This window comes from Andrographis paniculata, unplaced genomic scaffold (assembly GCF_009805555.1).
Source record: "Andrographis paniculata isolate CXL003 unplaced genomic scaffold, ASM980555v1 Contig45END, whole genome shotgun sequence".
NCBI classification, from domain to species: Eukaryota; Viridiplantae; Streptophyta; class Magnoliopsida; order Lamiales; family Acanthaceae; genus Andrographis; species Andrographis paniculata.
Window position 1 is genome coordinate 1,393,686 of NW_026137579.1, and position 21,494 is coordinate 1,415,179.

At 38.1% G+C, this 21,494-nt stretch overlaps 5 protein-coding genes across 14 annotated transcripts; all 5 read right to left on the reverse strand.

The window, feature by feature from the left end:
- Positions 1–126: 126 nt before the first annotated feature.
- Positions 127–3,683, reverse strand: LOC127251678 (uncharacterized). Of its 5 annotated transcripts, none has more exons than XM_051275488.1 (4): positions 3,366–3,683; positions 1,111–2,715; positions 913–1,030; positions 127–806 (listed from the first exon to the last, which is right to left on the reverse strand). In XM_051275488.1, exons 1-4 carry the CDS (start codon positions 3,597–3,599, stop codon positions 127–129), a joined length of 2,637 nt encoding a protein of 878 aa, XP_051131445.1. In that variant the 5' UTR covers positions 3,600–3,683. The 5 variants fall into 5 exon arrangements, with proteins under 5 accessions (XP_051131445.1, XP_051131446.1, XP_051131449.1 ...); XM_051275489.1 differs by having other exon boundaries at positions 1,111–2,913; positions 3,366–3,682; XM_051275492.1 differs by having other exon boundaries at positions 1,111–2,913; positions 3,330–3,682.
- Positions 3,684–5,550: 1,867 nt separating this feature from the next.
- LOC127251802 (rho guanine nucleotide exchange factor 8-like) lies at positions 5,551–8,264 on the reverse strand. Its single transcript, XM_051275674.1, has 7 exons — positions 7,714–8,264; positions 7,461–7,577; positions 7,209–7,363; positions 7,061–7,135; positions 6,677–6,943; positions 6,280–6,591; positions 5,551–6,214 (listed from the first exon to the last, which is right to left on the reverse strand). Exons 1-7 carry the CDS (start codon positions 7,937–7,939, stop codon positions 5,810–5,812), a joined length of 1,557 nt encoding a protein of 518 aa, XP_051131631.1. The 5' UTR covers positions 7,940–8,264; the 3' UTR covers positions 5,551–5,809.
- A 107-nt stretch (positions 8,265–8,371) lies between these two features.
- LOC127251804 (probable protein ABIL5) lies at positions 8,372–10,089 on the reverse strand. 3 transcript variants are annotated; one of them, XM_051275678.1, is made up of 8 exons: positions 9,906–10,089; positions 9,724–9,806; positions 9,417–9,564; positions 9,235–9,334; positions 9,110–9,149; positions 8,945–9,024; positions 8,790–8,860; positions 8,372–8,706 (listed from the first exon to the last, which is right to left on the reverse strand). In XM_051275678.1, exons 1-8 carry the CDS (start codon positions 9,969–9,971, stop codon positions 8,581–8,583), a joined length of 714 nt encoding a protein of 237 aa, XP_051131635.1. In that variant the 5' UTR covers positions 9,972–10,089; the 3' UTR covers positions 8,372–8,580. The 3 variants fall into 3 exon arrangements, with proteins under 3 accessions (XP_051131635.1, XP_051131636.1, XP_051131637.1); XM_051275679.1 differs by having other exon boundaries at positions 9,110–9,146; positions 9,906–10,086; XM_051275680.1 differs by lacking the exon at positions 9,110–9,149 and having other exon boundaries at positions 9,906–10,088.
- Positions 10,090–10,224: 135 nt separating this feature from the next.
- On the reverse strand, positions 10,225–13,627 carry LOC127251803 (protein FAR1-RELATED SEQUENCE 12-like). Of its 3 annotated transcripts, none has more exons than XM_051275675.1 (3): positions 13,472–13,627; positions 12,186–12,733; positions 10,225–10,766 (listed from the first exon to the last, which is right to left on the reverse strand). In XM_051275675.1, exons 1-3 carry the CDS (start codon positions 13,572–13,574, stop codon positions 10,563–10,565), a joined length of 855 nt encoding a protein of 284 aa, XP_051131632.1. In that variant the 5' UTR covers positions 13,575–13,627; the 3' UTR covers positions 10,225–10,562. The 3 variants fall into 3 exon arrangements, with proteins under 3 accessions (XP_051131632.1, XP_051131633.1, XP_051131634.1); XM_051275676.1 differs by having other exon boundaries at positions 12,186–12,730; positions 13,472–13,623; XM_051275677.1 differs by having other exon boundaries at positions 12,186–12,816; positions 13,472–13,608.
- A 636-nt stretch (positions 13,628–14,263) lies between these two features.
- LOC127251894 (protein tesmin/TSO1-like CXC 5) lies at positions 14,264–21,412 on the reverse strand. 2 transcript variants are annotated; one of them, XM_051275837.1, is made up of 9 exons: positions 21,067–21,412; positions 20,636–20,956; positions 19,659–19,769; positions 18,687–18,864; positions 16,873–17,235; positions 16,025–16,128; positions 15,845–15,939; positions 14,950–15,339; positions 14,264–14,598 (listed from the first exon to the last, which is right to left on the reverse strand). In XM_051275837.1, the coding sequence occupies exons 2-9, from the start codon at positions 20,707–20,709 to the stop codon at positions 14,369–14,371; spliced, it is 1,545 nt and encodes a 514-aa protein (XP_051131794.1). In that variant the 5' UTR covers positions 20,710–20,956; positions 21,067–21,412; the 3' UTR covers positions 14,264–14,368. The 2 variants fall into 2 exon arrangements, with proteins under 2 accessions (XP_051131794.1, XP_051131793.1); XM_051275836.1 differs by having other exon boundaries at positions 20,636–21,412.
- Between the last annotated feature and the right edge of the window lie 82 nt (positions 21,413–21,494).

Below are 21,494 nucleotides of genomic sequence, written 5' to 3' on the forward strand. Positions count from 1 at the left end.
GAGACAATTCAGAAAGTGAAAAGAATCGAGAACAAGTTCATAGTATTATATATATATATATTAGATTCCTTTCCTTCCCTATACAACAATACTGAAATGCTCTTTGTGACATTTTTGGCCACAATCTTAGCATATGCACTGTAATATAAGGTGTGCAACAATGTCCTCCATCATTTGGCTCAATATTTGCTTCTCTACATCGATCGCTACTTCGTTGATTTGATCGACACTGAGACAGTTCCTCCATCCCAATTCCCAATTGCCTGTTACTCCTCCTTTTGAGCTTAGATCCTTTCTCATCATTGCGTTTATTCTATCTGATAGAATTGATTCACCACACGCTTTGCTGTAGCTCCTCAGTTCTTCGATTTCGTTGGCAACTTCTTCCGCCAGCTGACCGAGAGATAAGCCACCACATCTTAATGCATTTCCATGGTGATGCCTTTTGTGTTCCAGAATTTCTTCAGCGCAGTCGAGCACAACGGAGGCGTCAAGAGTTTGGATATCGCTGGCAGGGAACCAAGTTGTCGGCGAGATTGTAGAGTCTGAAAGTTTGGTGCCGGAGATCTTCGTTGCGAGGTTGAGAAACGACTTGCTGCTCAGAAGTAGGTATCTTGTATTGCTCATGTTCCTGCAACCATTTGAGATACCGCGAGTGCTGCAGATTCGATCTTCAGTATGATCAACATCAACCGTAATGGCTGGCGCAGGAGTGCTGCATATTCGATATTCAGTATGTTCAACATCAACCGTAATGGCTGGCGCAGAAGATTCGCACAAAGAACATGATGCATCTCCAAATTCATCTGCAGTACAAAGAGGGTAACTTTTTTATGATTTATTGTTAAGAAACTACAAACTTCTGGATTTTGATCCAAGCATATATGAAATGTATGGTGTTCAGCAGTTTACCTGGCACAGGATTCGTCGCTTGCTTGATGGTTTCTTCTAATGTTGAACTCCTTGCTGAGTCCGGGACACAACTCGCAGCGCAGGTAGGCGAATTTTGATCGATTTGCATATTTTCAACCTGCAATTGTTCGCTAACTTATGGCTTTTGATACAGGCGTAAGTGTATACACACGAAAGACAAGTCGATGATGGACTTACCGGAGCAGCCGAAGCATTACACTGAGGTTTACTTTTCGGTGAAGTGTTTTCAGGGATACCCGACTTTGAAGATTTTGGTTTCATGTGTTTTTCTTTCGCCGTTTTTTCACCTCGTACGGCTTGCACTTTTCCGACATTAGATCCTCTTGCAGCTTTGATAGTCTTTGAAGTCGTAGTTTTCGCCTGGTCCGGAGTTTTAGCAGGTTCTAGACATTTGTCGCCATTTCCGGCAGGTCTTCTTTTATGACAATCCTCTTTGTTGTCGATCTTTTTCACGGATCCTTTTCCCTGCACTTTTGCAGGCAAGCTCTTGCAATGGTTGATCTTCGTCGACGTACTATTTTGGATGTCCGGAGTTTTCTTGACGAGTCTTGCAGATGATTCTCCCGACAGCCACGCCTCCTTATTCTCTCTGATCTTTCGTTTTGGAGCTGTCCCAATCGTAGATTTTTCGTTCATCTCGTAGAGCTTCATTCGTGCTCTCGCAACATCGAACGCTCTATACGGAAATTCCTCAGCCTGTTTTCGAGACATTCGCTTACTGTCAATAGGTTTGTCTTCATAATCTGAATCAAACTCTCTTGCTCGAAGATCAGGCACTTGCCGAGGCTTCATGATCACAATCGGTGGATCCTCAACAGCTGATGATCGTCCTCTTGATTGATAAACACCCGGAAAATCATCACCATGGTCGGATCCTTCGATGCTTCTCCCAAGCAGCCCTTTAAACTGCATTGTCTCTATCATTTCTTCCAACGTTCTTCTTTCCGTAACCGATTTTTGGACCATCGGCAGAGGCTTCCTCGGCCTCGCCAGGTCGATATCGACTAAATAGTTCCTCGGATTTGTTAACTTTCCGGGTTTATGCCCGACAGGACTAATAAACGGTTTCGAAGGCGCTTCCTCCAATCCCATAAGCTTGGCGATCAAATTAGAACCACGCGACTTGCCATGTCGAACGCTCGACTCGAGCGGAGAACACTCCGAAGAGTGCCCTGGAATCATTGACGACTGGCTCGAACTGCTGGAGGGAAAATCCATACTTAAATCCAAGCTTTTCCTGTCGAGAGAATCGACTTTCGGCAACAGATTTTGCCTGGCAAAGCTTTCGGTTATTACATCCCTCAGCTCGTCGTAGCAATCCCGGGAAGAAGGGTCAGATTTCAGGCAGGACATCTTCTTGTCGTCATCTCCGTATCGACTAGAATCCATCGATCGAGTTGTTACATTCCGCCCTTTCTTCGATTTAGCTACAATTTGTGAAGCTTCCTGCAACTTCCCGAGCACCATTAGAGACTCCTGCAGATGAAGAGCTCCTTTCAACAGGTCTTTTGCGATGAACTTGCTCGATTCGTGAGACGACCACGACCCAATGACATTGTTTAATTTCCGAGCCTCCTCGGAGACCTCTTTGATCTGATACGAGGAGAGGTTTTGTAGATCCTTACTTTCTTCCTCGCAGGATGTTGAGGTGCTCGAACTACCTCTCCTATGGCTATCTTTGATTTTGGCTTTGGATCTTTTGATCGGAGTGCTGCATTCGACGATGCCTTTAGGATCGTCGCAGGTTACGAATGATCTGTAGACAGTAGATCTCAGGCTGTCCTGAGGCATATTTGAAAGAAGCCCCACAAGGAAGAGTCAAATTAGTGACGAATTGAATCGAATCGAATTTCAGCCGCTCTAAGGACGAACATTTGTCATATGCCAAATGTAATGTATATATATATATTTAGGTTATCGTCATCATCAGAATTCAATTGAGCAAGTGGATGGTGACAAATGCAAGCAATCCTGCAGAAGCTGAAAAATCCATGGAAGAAAACAAACAATGATAAATAAGCCGTCCGTGAAGGTGAAGAACAAACAGACAGAAAATTCTTTCGGCATATCTAAATGTCAATCCAACTATATATATACTCTGCCATGTTTTGTTTGCTTTTGCATCTCGATTTGAATTTAAAAAATGGCGTATTAGAGAGAGAGAGAGAGAGAGAGAGAGAGAGAGAGAGATCGAACAGAGATTACTGACTTAACGAAGAATTCCACAGCCTTAAGCGAAAGTATATGCAGAATAAAAACAAAATCACCAGAAACACAGTACGACAGAGCAAGGGGAAGACGAAAGGGGGCAAACCAGCAAAAAAACAATCTCGAAACCCCAACCATCACCAACAACAACAACAGAAAATGTAGAAAAAGCAAGAGACGATGCAGACCTATCGACGAACCGTTTCTCCAAAATTCAGACTCACCGGCATTGAAATTGAAATTGAAGCGATGCAAGGTGTTCGCCGATGAGAAGATCCCCTAGATCCACGCAAAATCAGAAAATGACCTATGTTCGCCTCGCGAGCTGCCGATGATTTAACTCTCCCTCTCTTTCTCTCTCTCTCTCTCTCTCTCTCTCTCTCTGAGACTTGAGACTGACTGACCTCTTCTCTCTCCGTCCGCCAACAGTGGAGTGGAGTGGAGTGGAGTCGGGTCATTCATTTATTAACTCCAATTTGCAGACGGGGTCCGTACGGCATTAATGCGTATTTCAGTTGCTGATTTTGATTCTACTTAGCAGTGATTAGGGTGATTAGGGTAGTACAGCAGCCATTGAAATCAGCAACTACCTCTGGTTGGGTTTGTCAATGTCATATTTGGGAATTCGAAGAAGACCAAGAATCGAAATCCAATCCAATCCAATTATTGCCACTACTGTTAATGTGTTCTTCGTAGGTAATGATAGTTGATTATATTTTAGAATCTTTGGGAGGGGAATTTTTTGGGCTACTCTAAAATTTATTTTCAAAAATGTCAAAATTTGGTTACTCAGTGAAAAATAAATTTGAATTTATTGCTGAGGCAGAAAATGGTTACGGTTGGAGTGGATTTATGAGGCCTTCCTCCTGTCCTACCTTAAAAACATAAATAAATTCCTCTCCTTAATTAATAATTTCTACCTTTTGAATAACAACTCGATATATTCGAGATTTTATTATTATTATTATTATTATTATTTTTATGCATATTTAAATTTAAGATTGTTTTATACTTTTGTGTATTTAAGATATACATTGAATTTTATAAAAATAATAAAACCCGAGGCGTTGATTAATTAATATAAAGGGAGAATATTGTAGTGTTAAGGAATATTCAATGGTTTTATTAATAAATTACAAATGTGTACTAATTAATAGTTTGTTGTATTTAATGTAAGCATTTAAGGCAATAAATATTCTCAACTATAAATATTATATTATGCCTACGATCTATGCATGTATGTATTAAAAGTCGCAAACTATATGAATTAAATAATATTGCTAATGTAGATGCTATGATATTTAATAATTAAATACATATTTAAAATTTTAATATTGTGCATTATTATAGGCAGTCATACATGACATTTGATATAAAAACTATAACAATCAATTTTCAATTAAAAAAAATATCAAAAAATAATTAAGATATAGAATGAAAGTACTATATATATAAATGTAATGAAGTGAGGTTGCGATAAATGCAGTCACAGGAGTCTCGATCCATCTATCTGCTTCTCACTTTGATTTCCCATGTTATCCTCTACCACAATTATACATACAGACATGTGTATCTATAATAAGTGTGTGTGTGTGGGGAGGGGGGGGGGGGGTGCAATTAATTGAACTGTACGTCTAAACCTAAAAATTCAAATTTAAAAGAAGGTAGCTAGTTCTTGCATGCATGCAAGGAATCCCCTGCCCTGTCGTGCCTAATTTGTATTTATTTATTTATTTATTTATTAATGATGTAAAAATTACACCAATTCTGTATGTGTATGTCCATGTATAAATATGTATGTCCTCCTTTTGTAGGCCGGAAATTTAATGGTATTTATGTATCCTGGAGCTTGCGAGGAATTTAATGATATTACTGCCGGAGCCGGCCCCGGCCCCCCACCCCCATCCAGCGGTGCTTGGTGCCGCCCCCACCGGCATTGGCTAATCGAGACCCTAAATTTATTTATATTTTTGTATTATTTATAAACAATATTATTTTTAATATAAATTATTTATATAAAATATTGAAACGAAATATTTTGTTTCAAACTCTATTATATATATACACGCATGATATTTTTGAATTGTGGTAAGAAAATGTGAAGTAGTTGTTACGTAGTTTATGCATAATTTAATAAGGGGCAGGGGCAGGCCCTCCCTCACCCCCTCACCATGTTTCTAGCTGCGAAATTGACTTTGTTGGTGGACCCTATGTAGATAAATAAACCCGTCAAATTAATAACGAAATATTCGTATGGCCCAGCCCAATTCAACTGTAATGGTCCTAAACCCTAAAGTCTACTACTGGGCCTAGATAGAGCCCAATAATAGAATGAGCGGTCCGGATCCTACCAAACCCGTTTCCATCCAGACACGTGGGCAGATTTTGAATAAGGCTGCCAATCCACCATCACTAGAATAGAAATTATTCCCATAAGCTAATCAATCTTGAATACCTACATTCATCACAGCCCATTAACACAAATTACAGCATTCACTTAGCACTGTCACTGTAACAATGGCAATCATCTGCAATCCCTAAAAACCATAACTGAACGAAAATTCACTTGCAAACTTCTCTATCCGCCATCAACACGGAAGGAAGAGCAGAGCAGAGCAGCCTTGCTGAATAATAAAACTACACCTCTTCTATGGCTTCATTCAAAATTTCAATGGCGAGCCGTAGGACTTGTCAACATGCTCATCTCGATCTTCTCAAGGTAAGACACCTTCTTGTTGGTGTTAATATTAGCAGGTTTTGTAACCATCTTTTCCTTCTTATTCACTTCCTGAGGTATTTCCAGATCCCACCCAATAAAATCCAGCAGCGTCGGCGTCTTCGAAGAAGACGGGGTCCCTGCAGCCGAGCTACACCTCTCCGAACCACTGGAAGCAGAGCTTGAAATGTCACTCAATGTCGGGGATGGAGATAAATCCCCCGACTTCTGGCGAGCAAGCAAACGATCTCCAGCAAGAGCATCAGCATTCAGGACATCCTGAATTCGAGACAACACCGTGCTCGCCAAGGTTTCGAGCACTCTGGAATAGCTCTCCATTATGGCCAAGCCTACATCCTATAGAAATTCGATGAGCGTTTGCAATGCATAAAAATGTGAAGAAAGAATGCTACGCGGCGTACTCTGTTGTACTGAATTTTGCATATTTCGAGTGAGGATTGGGAAATCCCCGGGAACTGCTGTTTGATCAGGAGTAAGATTGTCTCAGCTCTTTCTTCAAAAATCTCTCGCCGCTCGAAGCCTATCCAAGAAGATTTTCCTTCCTTGTGGTGCATCTTCCTTTTCCATATAACAATGGATGCTTCTATCCTGTTCTTCAGGTCGACAACTTTGTGCTCCGATGAAAAGTCCACACCCGAAAGGAATTCCATCGGATCGAAGCACTCATCGGTGATGCTTCTGTAGATCAAGTCGCCCAGGCTTTCTCTTCCATTCTGCAAAATGCACAATCACAAATATAAACAGCATTCATCAATCTTTGCTAGACTTTGCTCTGTTCAGCAGGATAGTTTTTTTTACCTTAGGGAGGGATTCAATGTAATTGTAGGGGACATCCATGTCGGAGAGGATTTGACCATTGATTGCCATTGATGTTTTCAGGACTTGAATTGTACCTTCCTTCTGCTTCAGCAGGAACTGTCGCGATTCTTCGGAAAGGCCTCCCACAGGAACCTTCACTCTAGGCAACCACCATTTGTCATTCGATTGTCCTCCTTCTTTGGACTTATCTGCATCTCTGGAAACATACTTGAATTCTTGCTCCTCGGTGAAGTTGTCGAGAATTTCCTGCGCCATTTCCAGTCGTATGAAGCATGATGAAGATTCCGAAGAAATGTGCAATCAATACTCCTGCGGAGCAAATGCAGTGTCGATATATATATATATATATGTATATGCTCTTACCAGGAGCATTCTGTCGAGCTTGCGAAGCGCCGGAATGTTCATCCGAAGGTCTCGCCGTTGTTGTGTTGTCATTACCTACCAAACAAGAAGGATCATTTGAATTTCTCAACTTAAGCATCTTATGGAAAGGCGAGATTAAATTTTCTACCTCCATATTCGATCCGTCTTTTGATTTTTGTTGACAAGGAACGAATTCAACAATGTAATTCGAAACAGATAAAAACCAATCGATTTCCTTTTTCCATCTCGCCTTCCTCTCAGGATCCATTGGTTCTAACCGTCTTTGTTCTCCAAAAACAGAAGCTGCAAAGATTTCAACCAGAGAAGGTGTATATCGAAGAAAAACATTAAAGCAGCAAGTTGAAGAATTAGATTATTGATATGAGATCGATAGGTCTACCGGCGAGATTCGTGATGGCGTTGGAAAGGGCCTGAGCTGAAGAAACACCCTTCCCTCCACCTGAATTGTCCTCTCCCAGAAGCAGTTTCGAAAATTTTTCCTTCATCACTTCCATATCTAGAACAAATATTTGCAGAAGAACAATTAGGGTTTGCCTTGGTCCATTTGAAATTTAACGAATCCGCTCTCCAGAAATCCAATCGATGAACAACAGACATTATTATGATTATGACGGTATATCATTGCGGATTACCTGAAATACGCCTTTCACTCCTGCAGCCACCACCATCGTCGTCCATCGGCCATAGAGAAACGGGCGACACTTGCTGAACAACGTCATTCCTGGCAGCCTGTAGCTTGTTCTCCCTGGCGGCCTCCTCTTTGCCCTTCTCGGGAGACAAATTATTATGTCTGTCAAATATTTTGCGCAAATTGAAGGATCTGGTTTTCCGCACGCTTAACTGCTCCTCTCGAACCATATTGATTGCACTAAATCAATGAATCCACGAACAACATCGGGGATCGATGTTGGATTCCCGGAATTTAGTTTGGGTGGACGACCGGGAGAAGAAAATGGGACGTGCGTTGCATGTTGTCGTTTTGACGGAGAAACAAAATTCACGTGCCGGCCGTCGTGCTCGGGCACCTTCTTCTTCTTCTCTCATTTTTTTTTTCAAGAACAAAAATGAATGCCTTCGTCTTCAAACGCTTCCCTAAAACACGGGGAAAGCAATTTATTATTATTATTATTATTATTATTATTATTAATTCATGAACAAAATGGTTTGTATAGACCTTAATACTTCACAAGTAAACGCATGATAAAAATAAATAAATAAATAAATACTTTTATTTCTTCAAGTAGACGAAATCAGTTGACTATTATAGCAAAAGTATATGCGTTATTGTAATGCAAAGAAATATAAGATAAAACATTTAGCGAGATCCATACAGTACAGAAATATTACAAGAGTACAGTTAATACAAATTCCATTTTATTATTCATCATAATTAACGACAAAAGATGAAGAAAGAGATTACTATTTATTTTTAAAATCTTTTTACTATCGTATGCTATGATAATACAGTGGGAAAAAAACACATTTAGAAAGAGCAGAGATTATGCAAGAATAATTCTTTTGCCACGCCTTATAAGCGCAGCTGCCCTGTTCGGCGCTGTCGCCGGTGCCTTTGATTTTATTACAACCCCGCTGTGCTTCGGCTTCGGCTTCGACTTGGGATTCTCCTGTGGACAGCCAAGAATGTGACTGCATCGACACAATATGACAACCAAAACAAACAAAGAATGGAAAAAGACCAATGTTGCACCTGAAGCCGGAACTTGGAGATCTCCAGCCGGGGCAATGTCTGGATCCCAACGTCTTGCACCGGCACCAGCACTGCAAACGAGCAACTGGATTGATCAGATGATCGCCGTAGCTATCATAATTGTGAAGATCAGAATGTTGTAGTCCCAACTTAACCTTTGTTATCTTCCTCGGCTTTAAAATTTCGAAGCAGATGGTTCTTGCAACTGAAAGCATCCCCATCTTTGCCGGGATCTCTGCGTTGCAAAATTGGCTGAATTAGGCCGCCATTGAAATGCCAACAAAGTATTCAACAGAGTAGTAAATTGATCATCCGATAACCTCGATGCAGAGCTCATAGTCGCAGGACTGCATATAGCTACTGGATCAAAAGAAGGTATCAAAAACGAGCCACCAATGCGACAACAATCTAAACGAGGCGTGTACAAACAGCGCAAGTAACGTACGCAAAGATATGTAGCGATGATGGAATCTCGAGAGCTCGGCATGCCATCGAAACCTGGCCAGGGCAACCTTGTGAAACTGATCTTGGCATGTCCAGATTCTCTGCTTAGTCAATTAAATTACATCCACATACCAATTCAGGCCTGGCATCAGCAATAAACTAAGGATGTATGAATGTGCCGACCTGGTTCAGGCTGTCGATCCTGCGTTGTGCATCTGGAACTGGATTGCTCCTTGAAATGGTGAGCTCAAGACTGGCTGATATGCTCCCTAGATGATCGACTACCGTCACCACGGCCTCGGACGCATATTTCTTCGCGCCTTCCACAATGCTGAATCAAACAAATTTTACGAAATGTAACATCTCTCAGTTCTAATATGACTTTCATTCAACAGTCTTAAAATTACAGAGAAAAGTACATACCATGCCAGTCTAGAATTTATCACTGTAAAACATGATTTAGTACCAGGAAAATTAAATAAAAACTCACAGTCTCTTGTTCCGCGATCTACCGAAAGCTGTTTCGCAATAATCAGCAATATGGTACAGCTGAGAGCTCAACACCCTCAGCTCCTGCAAATATCACCAAATCAAAATTTTCGTTGCAGACGACGACGAAAACGAAAACCCTAAATGATGCATTCATTAGTGGCATGAAGAAAATTGACTGACTTTCAGAGACTTCCGGAACTTGACTGCGTCGTCATCAACAAACGCTTTGGAGCTGCCCTCTTCCATCCCATTCAGAGCTTCAAATTGTTTCCTTCACCACCAATCTTTTCATCAACTAAAACAAACAAAACAACACAGACCAGTCCAGAATAGACCACTCGAGAAGCGAGTGATTTGGCACATTCAAAGAAACAAGACAATGGAATATAAATTTCATGGCGCCCGTGAAGGCTTCCTTCTGACTACATATGTCCAACTTCTTCACATGCAGTTTTAGGACAGTGACGGTTCCAATAAATAATTACATTTAGGTTTCTCTGTGTTCGGTGCATTGCACCGACCAGTAGTTTGTCTCCAACCTGGAAAAACCTCCAATAAATAAATACTAGTACATAAGGTTGCTTCATAAATCAAATAATGTCCAGAGAATTAAATTTGCATGAGCTGCACTGCATATTCAACTACTTTTTAGAAAAAATAAAAAAGTAAAAAAAATAAAAAAATCTACTTTTTAGTATAATAAGCATTATGTATGTGCAAGTATCTGTACAAAACAACCTGCCTGCTTCTAACATGTTAGCTTCACTAAATCACAATCTTCCATTAATGGATGCAATGAATCTGAATCTTAAACTCACTAAAAGTCTACGACTTCGATCATTGATCCTTGGATTCCAACTCCTTGACACTGTGTAAAACCTTTTGGATCTTATTTGACAACGAGTGGTTGTGTTCTTCGATGTGCTGCACGATTGTATGCAGCTGCCTCTTGTAGATAGCAGCCTGCCTTTCGAAAGTTTCTGCTCTGGTTTTGGCGATGGCTAGTTGTAATGATAGTTCCCGGATTTTGTCATGCTCGTTCTGCAGATATAAGATGATGATGGGATGAGAGGAATTTTCAAGAGTAATATATAATGGTGAATCAAGGATTATATAGCATTCCGTAAACATGGATGGTCTGGAAATTAAGAAATATGACAGATTAGAAAGGATTCTAAATGTTGAATATTAGTTCCAACCAAAATAAAATATGCAAGAAAGACACTTCGACGTCACCAAAAATTAAAACTAACATTACCAGCAAAATAAACCCAGTCGTATCTGAACAACTTTTGCATCAAAAGCTTAAACTTTCAATAACTAATATCAGGAAAATTAGGGAACCTGTGTGGGAATGAAAATTGGAATGTAACTTTAAGGCTTAATAACATTTATATGAATTCCAAAGATTTGGCTTATTTAATCAAAATTAGTTCCTACACTTCACAGAAGAATTATACTTGTCTGATAAATTCAGCAGAGCCACCAGGGTCTGCAGGGTAAACTCTTTTTAATTTGTCTGGCTTCTATTTAAAAAACAATTTCCTTGTTAGCTATTCACTAACACAGATGCGTGCCGAAAAATAACATAAATGAGCTTCTAAAACTATTATAAGGGACGTCGCAGAACAAATGCAAGTGATTAAATATTAAAAATAAATAAATAAATCTCAGTGTGAAAGACACTACAGATCAGCCTACCAAATGAAAACTTCTATGGAAGCATATTATCAACATTACTACTACATATTGAAGAAAACACCAGGATGACTAAAGTGATTAGCATTCGATGGAAACCCCAATGGATTCACAATGATTAGGAGCATAATAATCCCAAAAAACTAGAGGTACATAAGTACCAAGATAAATGTTCACCTTTTAACAGTCTATATCGGGGGTGCATAAATGGACTAGAAAGTATATTATTGATAGCAGAACAATCATAATATAGGTTTTCTATTTTGAAACCAAGCACAATCTCTGCCTAGCATGAAAAATTACTGTAATATCACAAGAATATGAATGGTTAGTTATTGAGGCATTCTTAATGAAATGCATACTATTTAATACCACTCATCATTTAAATAAATGTCATGTACATATTTAAATAAATGATGCTTGCGATATAAAAATTAAGAGGTTAGAGTGCATGACTTAGCTAGTTGAACTTGCATCCAAAACATGTTATACAATTATGATTCATTGTTTCTCATCAGCTTTTAAGGACCCAACTAGACTGTTACTAAATAGCACGTGAAATATGCAACACGATCAATACCAAAGTACTTTTCATAATGATATAGGCCTCTTGAATAATTATAGCACAGATTAGTTAAGTATTCTATGTTCTTATTGAGGTATTACAAAATAGCAATTGAAGTTGGTTCTTGTGTAAGGCCACTATAGTTACACTTATATATATTTAAGGATTGAAGTATGAGACAGAGAAGGAATACTAACCACTGACTCTAGGGCATTGCCATTACAAAAAGAATTTGCAGCTAAAATTGCTTGACCAGATTTCACTGAAGGCTTTGCATACGGTAGGGCCATGTCATGGTTATGTTCCTTGAAAAATCTTGTCACCTTCCATTGGCCATTATCATCACATACAAATGATATCATTGCTCGGCATCCTGTTCTTGTTTCTGGCTTTTTGTAACCCACACTAGTGATATCTGTTTTGTCATCTTTAACCCCTTCTTTCGAACAGCAATAAGTTTTCGATCTTATCCTTCTGGAACCTGTAAAATAGTATTGCTTCCCTCTACGGACATTAAAACCCATTGCGTGTGCATAATCACAGTACAACATGTATGCTTCTTCCTCACTGTACACAACATGTTCCAACAGCTTCTTTTCTAACTCTAGAATGTGAGCTTCATCTTGCCCCTCGTTCACATCAACCACTTCCCCACCAGAACGAAGACGCACTGCTCCTTCGTCATCGCTATCTCCACAAACTACTTCCTTTTGCTCAAGATCAAAACCAGAACCATCCATCTCTGCTGTCAAGTTTCAACAAATCAAAGCATTAACATATCAGCCTTCTCATCCCCCCGGGGGTGGTGTCAAATTCATCCTCAGGGCGCTGGATTTGAATTCATTCGGTAGGATGTGGACAAATCACAGTTTGAGTGGTTAAAATAACAAGATTTCCACAATCAAACAATGATCTTCAATTTAAAAAAGAAAAAGAACACAGCATTGGCATAAATGGCATGTAACTCTAAATCCAAATCGTTACAACCCATAGGTGTGTTCTTTTCAATGGATTTGTACCAGCTGCATGTTAATAAAGAACAATGCAATTGGCGCGAGGGCTTCAAAGAGAGATGATAATTAAGCCAAAGCAACCACGGGCTTCACAATTTTAAAACATACATCAACGAATTATTGGAACTGTTGGATTTCCTGAATCGATGGTGTTTTCCATCATTAGTTATAACATACATATTTGAAATCACTGACGCAATAATTCGTGAGACGCACTGTGAAGCGTCACAGAATCAGCATTTCAATCTTCCGTCAGGATAACACAATTGATCCATTACACGGAAGAAGATTGCCAGCTCGAAAACTGGAGAACGATCGGAATCCATGATATACCAACATAAAAGGAAATCTGAAAGAACCTTTTCTTCCTCGCCGATTCACCAATTCAGAGTCTAATGTCTATTTTTATCGTACATCAATACATAATATATATATATACACGGAACCCCAAACAACAAACGAAAATTAACCTGCAATTGGACGAACAAATTGACTGGCCACGGCGGCGGCGGCGGGCGACGCGACGGCGGCAGCAACGGCGGTGGTAGAATTGAGAAGTAATTTTGGAGGCATGATCTACAACTGGTGGGCTTAATGGACCGGGGATACCTAATTACACGTAATCGATATTTTTTTAATTTTCTATTTTAATGTTTAAGGAAAAAATAATAATTTAAATAATAATCTCTAGGTCCTTAAGAGTTTATACTAAATTAAAAAGAAATAATATTTTTTTTTATTAGTTAAATTAGAAATGGATATGAGGATGCTATTACAGATTTTAATATTTTTATTTTACATATAAAATAATTGTACTTAAGTAATATTTATAATTTAATTAAAAATTAAAATTATTTTAATATTATTGTATAATTACTCCTTATTATAAAAACAATAGTTTATTACTTGCTTAATTACTATTCATTATTCACTATTCCAATATTTATATATTTTTAAACAAAAAAATGACCAATATTTTTAAATCACGGAAAAGCCAACTGACCATAAACAAAAAATAACAAAAAAACAAAGTAGGACAGGAAGAAGTAAAAAATAAATACCCTTATCCTTTATTACAAAGGTAACAAAGACTGTCCTGCCAATTTACATGTTATAATTGCACATAAACTAGCCCAGAATAAGGGGGAGAAAAAGAACAGTTGATCTCTAAATTAATTAATATTATCAATGATGAAATGAAGATTACTATCAGATTTGAATCAGTTCTACCAATGGTGGTCTCTATGTGTAGTGTTCTTTCCTTTTTGTTTTTTGCTGCCATACCCAAAAAAGCCGATCCTCCATCGGCCTTATATTACAGAGATGTAGCAGCATGTGTCTGAAGCAGCTTATAAGCCTTGCTTACTTCAAGTTCTTGCTTCCCCATTTTCGGCAGGCGGAGATATTCTCAGGGAGGGTAAGCTATTCACAGAAGTAGTTTGGGGAGGAGCTGATGCATGAGTCCTCTGTGGAGGGACCATTTGGGCGACGCCATTGCTGGTGGGCTGTTCGTGGTGCAGTTCACTTCTTGAATTTGATGTGTTGTCGGAGTTTTCATTGCTGGATTCAGTTTGCGCCAGTGAAGAGTATTTTGTTTCTGCAGGATGGAACACAAAGGGTGGGTTAGTGACTGGGGGAAAGCATAGGTAATAACTATCAGAAACAAGAATTGAAATTACTGTTTCATTCATAACAGAAGAACTGTCCATATAAATTTGATTCAATAGGATGATGACAATTCAGCCAAATAGATTTACAATATACTCTTGAACATAAGGGATGTTGGGATCAACTGATATCGGAAAAATCCCAGATTTTGTGAAGACTTGGCCAAGGCATATATGTTACCACCAATCTAAAATTTAAGATCGATCTAGAAATACTATGCACGATAAGAAACACATGAATTATGATGGAGACTCCAAATATGAGAGAACAAACAACTTACCTTTTATTTCTCCTAGAGTGATGAGCCGGTTAAGACAATCTCTGAACTTCGTTAAAACAATTCTTTCCTGCTCTCCATATGCCTCACTTTGCTCAACTGGCAAATGGGAAGAAGCATTGCTATTAACTTCCAATCTATCAGGTCTAGCAGCAGTAGTGAATGCTGTATCTTGTTCGTCACACATTAGAGCTAACGTGCTCGGAGACATTGGCCTTCCTTTTGATACAACAGATCCATCTGAACCAGATTCCTCAGGTTTAGTTTTCTCAGCCTGGTTTTGGATATCAGTACCAGGTTTCTCAGCTGTACATTGGGATGGATCTTGAATTGTTGATGCCATTGAGGTTTCTTTCTGATCTTCTACTTGCTTTTCGGCAGTACTTCTTTCCTCTGTAAAAAATAGAGCAGAGAAGAGACTAAATTCATGAACTGAAACAAATTTACAATATCACTCACAAGTCAATACCATTCAAAAATATGTGCTTTATGATACACTTGGACTTTTGTTTCAAAAAGATCTTAAGATCTAAATTTCCTATGACAAGCTAAAGCTTCACATGCAATAATCTTTAAGTAAAAATCAACCTTTGCAAATAGTTATTGTAGCCAATGACGTCAAGGATATAGCCGAAACATAATGATGTACAAGGATACTTATAGTACAAGGGTATTTATAGAGTGCATAGAGTTACTAATAATTTATTAATTGCTATATAACTGTTTTTCATTCAAATCTTTTAAATGATCAAATTATTTTTAGTATGGTAAACTAGATAATGTAGTACAATAATTTATTCTTCAACTTCTCATTTTATCTAACTTTCAGAGATTATGCTAATTATGTTGTTCAGATAAAAAACCGCCAAACTTTGAAGACCTTCATATTAAAGTGTACCTGCAAGCATCTTTGCAGCTTCTGCTGAATATACAGCAAGTACCGAACAAAGTTCCTTTAAGTCCTGGGGTTGAATTATGTCAGCTAAGAGAGACCTAAAAATGTGATGCACCACATTCAAGTCAGGAAAATCATAAAGCAATAGAAAAAAGAAAAAAAAATGTATTCATGCACATATACCTGTAAGTAAACTTTGAAGGGCCTGTGGCTGAAGTATTAGCTGGGTGAGAGACAGGAATTGTAGATGATGAAGAGAAAGTAACAGATGCCTCATTAGGGTTAGCCTATTAATTGAAAATACAAGAGTTAAAATAAAACGTTGAATCACATTTTAACTGTTGAATGATAAAGGGAAACATAAGATTTCCATTATAACTATTTGTCCTGCTTGTTCAGGCAAAAACCTATTTAGCAACTTTTATTTGGTTTTGACAAGATTAGTCAAATATAATCAGTAACTAATGATTTACTATGATATATGTGGAGAGAATAATCAGGTTTTCTCACAACAGCATAGAAAATTGAGTGCATGCGTTTGAGGTTGAACATTACTCGAAACTCGTTCTCAACTCCACATTTCATGGTATCATTATACCTCAGGTTCAGAAAATTAACTTGTAAGAGCCTCTGGACAAAGTATTTACTAACTCACATAAATCATGCCATATATTACTGCATGGAACCAAAACTTATTTCACTGGATCTTTCTCAAATACAACCCAAGGAAAGATCAAATTACTCATCAAATCCAACTACTGAAGCTATGTGTCCATGTGTGTGTAGTTTGAAAAAACCTATCCATTATGTGTTCTAATTGAAAGAAATCTTGTTTGGTTTTTATATTCTTCTGAATTGGCTAATATTGATTCAGGATGATTAAGTAGTTATGTCCATTCTAGGGAGGAATAGGATTTAAAAGAGTGGACGAAGCCACATGAAAGATGTAAAGCCAGATCATCATTTTGAAGATCATTTGACTAAATAAATGTTAGCAGCTTTAAGAGGCATATGGAAAAGTAAATAAATACCTGTTGCAACTGTCCAAGCCTGTGAACAGAATCTTTTATGTTGGATAGAAGGAACAGCTCCTGACCTTTCCGTTTTTTGTTTAGGGGGGGTGACCGAGAGCCATAACCAGAAGAACCTATAGCACCTGTTATGGCAGCATTTGCTGCCTGCTGGATAAATGTCATGTTGTTGGCATGATCTCCATGAAAAAGAGCCTGTCTCTCTTCACTTCCTTCGTAGTTTTTGCAATCCAGGCACTTGCAGTTTTCAGAACAAAGGATATTTGCTTGAAAACATTCACAGTACTTCTTCAAGCATCCAGATTTCTTGCAGTGGCATCCCTTGTTATGCTTTGCTGGAATCAAACCTTCACCAGCCTCCTCCTGCATATTTACAAAATTCACTGATCAAGTGATCATAATATCATAATTAAGCAACAAATACAATGTAATTTATAATGTACTGAAACGCAAGCAGTAGAGGTTGTATAAAAGTAACAAACTGATCACATATGTGGTAGAAGATTGCTGATTCAACTTTGCATTACCATATAAGAATCCAGGCATAATTTCATTCATATATGACTAGGGCATACCTGTTCGCTGCCAGGGATTATGGGATAAATGTGCGGAATAAACAAACTCAGAAACCATACCACTGATGAAAGATGTGATTTAATGCAATGAAACAATCGAACAAGATGAACACCAGGTTCACATGGGAAACCCAAAAAGGGAAAAACCACAGTACAGCAATCAGATCCTTTCTTCAGCAGCTAATGTCACACCAATCAAGAAATCATGGCTGTGTAGAAAGTTCCACTTTCTTTATCATATTGAAAGATACCAATGTTTGCATCAATTCAAAGTTTTCTTCCCTATAAGATACATAACCTAATGTGATGGAAGAGGTTGGATGATGCATAGTGATTAATGATTATATTCTCATGATTTCCTTTCTCATCAGGGAGACATATACCACACTCCGGAAATATCAGTCAATCCTATTTAGACACACATATATTCAAAAAAACTAATACTGTACACACACACACACACACACACACACATATATATATATGTATTCCATGTAAACTAATACCCACCCTTATAGATGACTGACTATATGTCTTCACAATATATATATTATATATGTGAAAGCAATAGAAAATATAACAAACTAACATACAGCTCATAAATATTCACACCAAAAGAATATATTATTTTTTACTTACAGCAATTGAAACAAAAGAAAAACCTTTGAACATCTCATGCTGACAAGACCAAACTGTCATACATAGTTATTGCATACACAATGGAATCACTAATAAGTGATGGGTCTTATAATATTGCCATAGCTCCTACAACTGTATGACATTTGAGAAAAAAAATGGCACAAATTAACTTTAGACATTCATCTGACATGCCATCATAAAAGAAACCACTGTAGCTAAGTTTTCCTTTCATTTGAAACTCTTATTAGAGCCATGAGGTTCCACTTGCTTATCATGCTATAGCTAACCAGTCAAAAGATCAAGGCATAGTGAATAATTTTACAAATCAATTGAGGTCAAAAGGAAACCCATTTTTGTTATTGAAAGGAAAGAGGCTAGTCTTTCTGAATGATTTGTTCAATTGCAATTATTACATATGCAACACAATACATCCTGCAAACTGTTTTGACAAGCAGCATGAATCAATGAGGATGAACTTTCAATAACTGATGTCACCAATAAAATTATATATCCTACTAAAGCAAGTGTAGCAAACTAAAAGGTCTGTGAAATGTTTTGTAAAGCATATTTCATGAGACGGAATTTTGAGTCTGATCATACCCGGCTATCTCTAGCTGCATGCGGACTGTTAGCAATTTTTGGCCTGAAAGCATTTGGATTGCGCTCCAGTGTAGCCTCAATGGCTTCACGTCTGGCGCCTTCATTTTCAACATTGTTATGACAATTTACACAGTTGCAACCATCACAATAAATTCCAGAAGCAAAACACTCACAATACCTGAAATATTGTTAGTATAAGCATTACACTGTAACCCACCAAAATGATGTATAATTCAATTAAAAAAGAAAAAACAAATCAAGGAAAAATCAAAAGAACTAAATACAGGATTGACCACTACTGTCATTCTCAATTTCATTCATTTTGGAAAACTTTAAGTGACACACAAACATCAAACACATATTAAGTATGCAAAATTTAAGAATCAACATAGTGAGCTGTTACTTAAAACAAGGCTTTTGAGAAGAAAAAAATGAAATTACCAGTTCCTAATATATACACTAAGATAAGTCCGCAAACAAAAATGCACCAGCACCTTAACTGATATCTTGAGTCACATAGCTAGTTTCCTCTGTTGACTACATCAGTTACAGGGTGGATAGTGTCAATAAGCAAGCTAAACTTTGAGCTAAAATATATTTCATAGTTGATGACCTATTAAGATCATAATAGGATCAACATTACTAACCCAGAGAGAGATGGTGAGTTCACAGATGATATGTCGACATCCTGCAATCACTTGAACAACGTTTTCCTGTCCTTAAATCAGAATTTTGATTTTGTACAATAGGAATGTCCATCTTAGGTATTGATTTACACAGAGCAATGGCTTGAGGATGTAAATTACAAAGAATGAAAGGCCTAATTAAAAAAAACTGGATATAATTCTTTACCTACCTACAATGAGTTATTACCTATTTTAATTCACATTAACTAACAATCTGCAAGAAAGTATCCTGACAACAATCACTGTTGTACAAGAAAAAAAAAGATGAGAAGCAATAGCTGCTTACAACTTCAAACACCGGGAATGTTTGCAATTACAGTGCTTTTGCTTCTTTGGTGTACCATCCTTGGCTTCATTTGCATTTTGTCTTATCCGTGATCTAGGTGATTCAGGTTTCCTGAGGAAAAAAGATTGCTGTAAAATAGCACTAAAGAAACAGAAGGAAAAATTATCATTATATCATAACTGAGCTCTCATAAATGCTTAATTCAATGAAGCACAATTTAAGCACAGGCAACATTTATGAATCTATTAATCAACGGGGCTTATGGGAAATCAATTAGATAGTCCATCACTTCCCCTCGATTAGAATAAAGATGCAAGCTTGGAAAAAAAATTCAAATGCTAAATGAAAGCAAAAAAACTATTTCCCACAGGTGGGAAAAGAAGTTAAATTGGCACATAATTTTCTGCAGGCTTTCTTGTAATTTGTTGCAATAACAAACATAGAACTATTGAAGAGGCAAGAATTTAATAGTGAGAGAAACCAAAACAAACAAATCTACACCATTTATCATAAATCAATCCCTTAAAGAAAAAGTGAGCACCAACACAAGTACAAACAAAATGAGTAAATGAATTTGATGCCATAAATTTTGTAAAACATTTACTCCATGACAACTTGCAGGTGCAAAGAAAAAGCCTTTTGGGGAAACATATTAACAGTATCAATTCATAGCACGTTCAAAGTCTCTCTCTCTTCTTTGGTTGTTTTCTTCTACCAGAAGTGTAAGACGGAGCGAATTACCAACGTGGGATTAAAGAAATGTCGTGTGAATAGATAATTCAGTTGAATGTTCATATATTAAACGCGAAAATAAAACTCATCCCAATAGAAGAGAAAGAATTTACCAGAAACCTAATGTTGCCAGAAAGATCAACAACGTAAGCACCAAAGATATAATTTTTGCATGAAAGGTTCAACCTTTTCCCAAAAAAAAAAGGAAAAAGAACAACGAATTCGAACTGGCAAAGGCGACTCACACAAGAGGACGTATCGATGGATGCGTGGGTGGCGCCGTCGGCTGCGGCGGCTGCTGCATCGTCATGAAAAGCATCTGCGGCGGCTGCAAGTGAGGCGATTTCGTCGGCTGGGCGGGTTGTGTCAACTGAGGCTGCGGAGGCGGGAGTGGATGGCTCAGCTTCGCCGGTTGTTGCTGCTCCCCGCTCGATGCGCCACCACTAAAGCCAGTAAAATCCAGCTGCCTCACCAGCTTCCTCGCCGGAAAATCCACTCCCGCCGCCGTAGAAGATGCCTCCGATTGCGGCAGCGGCGGCTCTTTTGGAGGAAAATCTCCTCCTTCTCTATTCTCCATTTCAAAATCAAATCTAAATTAAAAATCTCACAACAACAACAGCAACAACTCAACAAATTCACCGCACAACTACTTTCGAACGAAGAAAAAAAATCCAACCAAATAGTAATCGAATTTCAGTCATTTCCCTCTCCAGAAGTACTCCTACCAAATTCACATTGGGGGCGACCTAAAAACGGAATCATTATTCGAATTTGAAAACTCCGCCACAATTGAAAGCAGCTGAGACTAAAAAGAAGAGAAAATTCAAAGAAAAACAAAATAATCGCAGTGCCCTTCCTCCTCAATCGCGAGAGTTTTCGATCCACACAATAATATTAAGATACAAATCCTGCGCCTCAATTTCCAGAACGTATCGTTGGAAAAGGCAAACAGAACCAAGAATTCTTCTTCGAATTGGGCTCTCTGGTCTGGTTTTTGATTCACTTCCTCCCTCTTTAGCTTAGCTTTTGAAATTCAATTTTGTGAATATTTCAACGGTTGGATGAGCATCACCATTCCATCCAACGGTTTGAAATGGGCAGCTC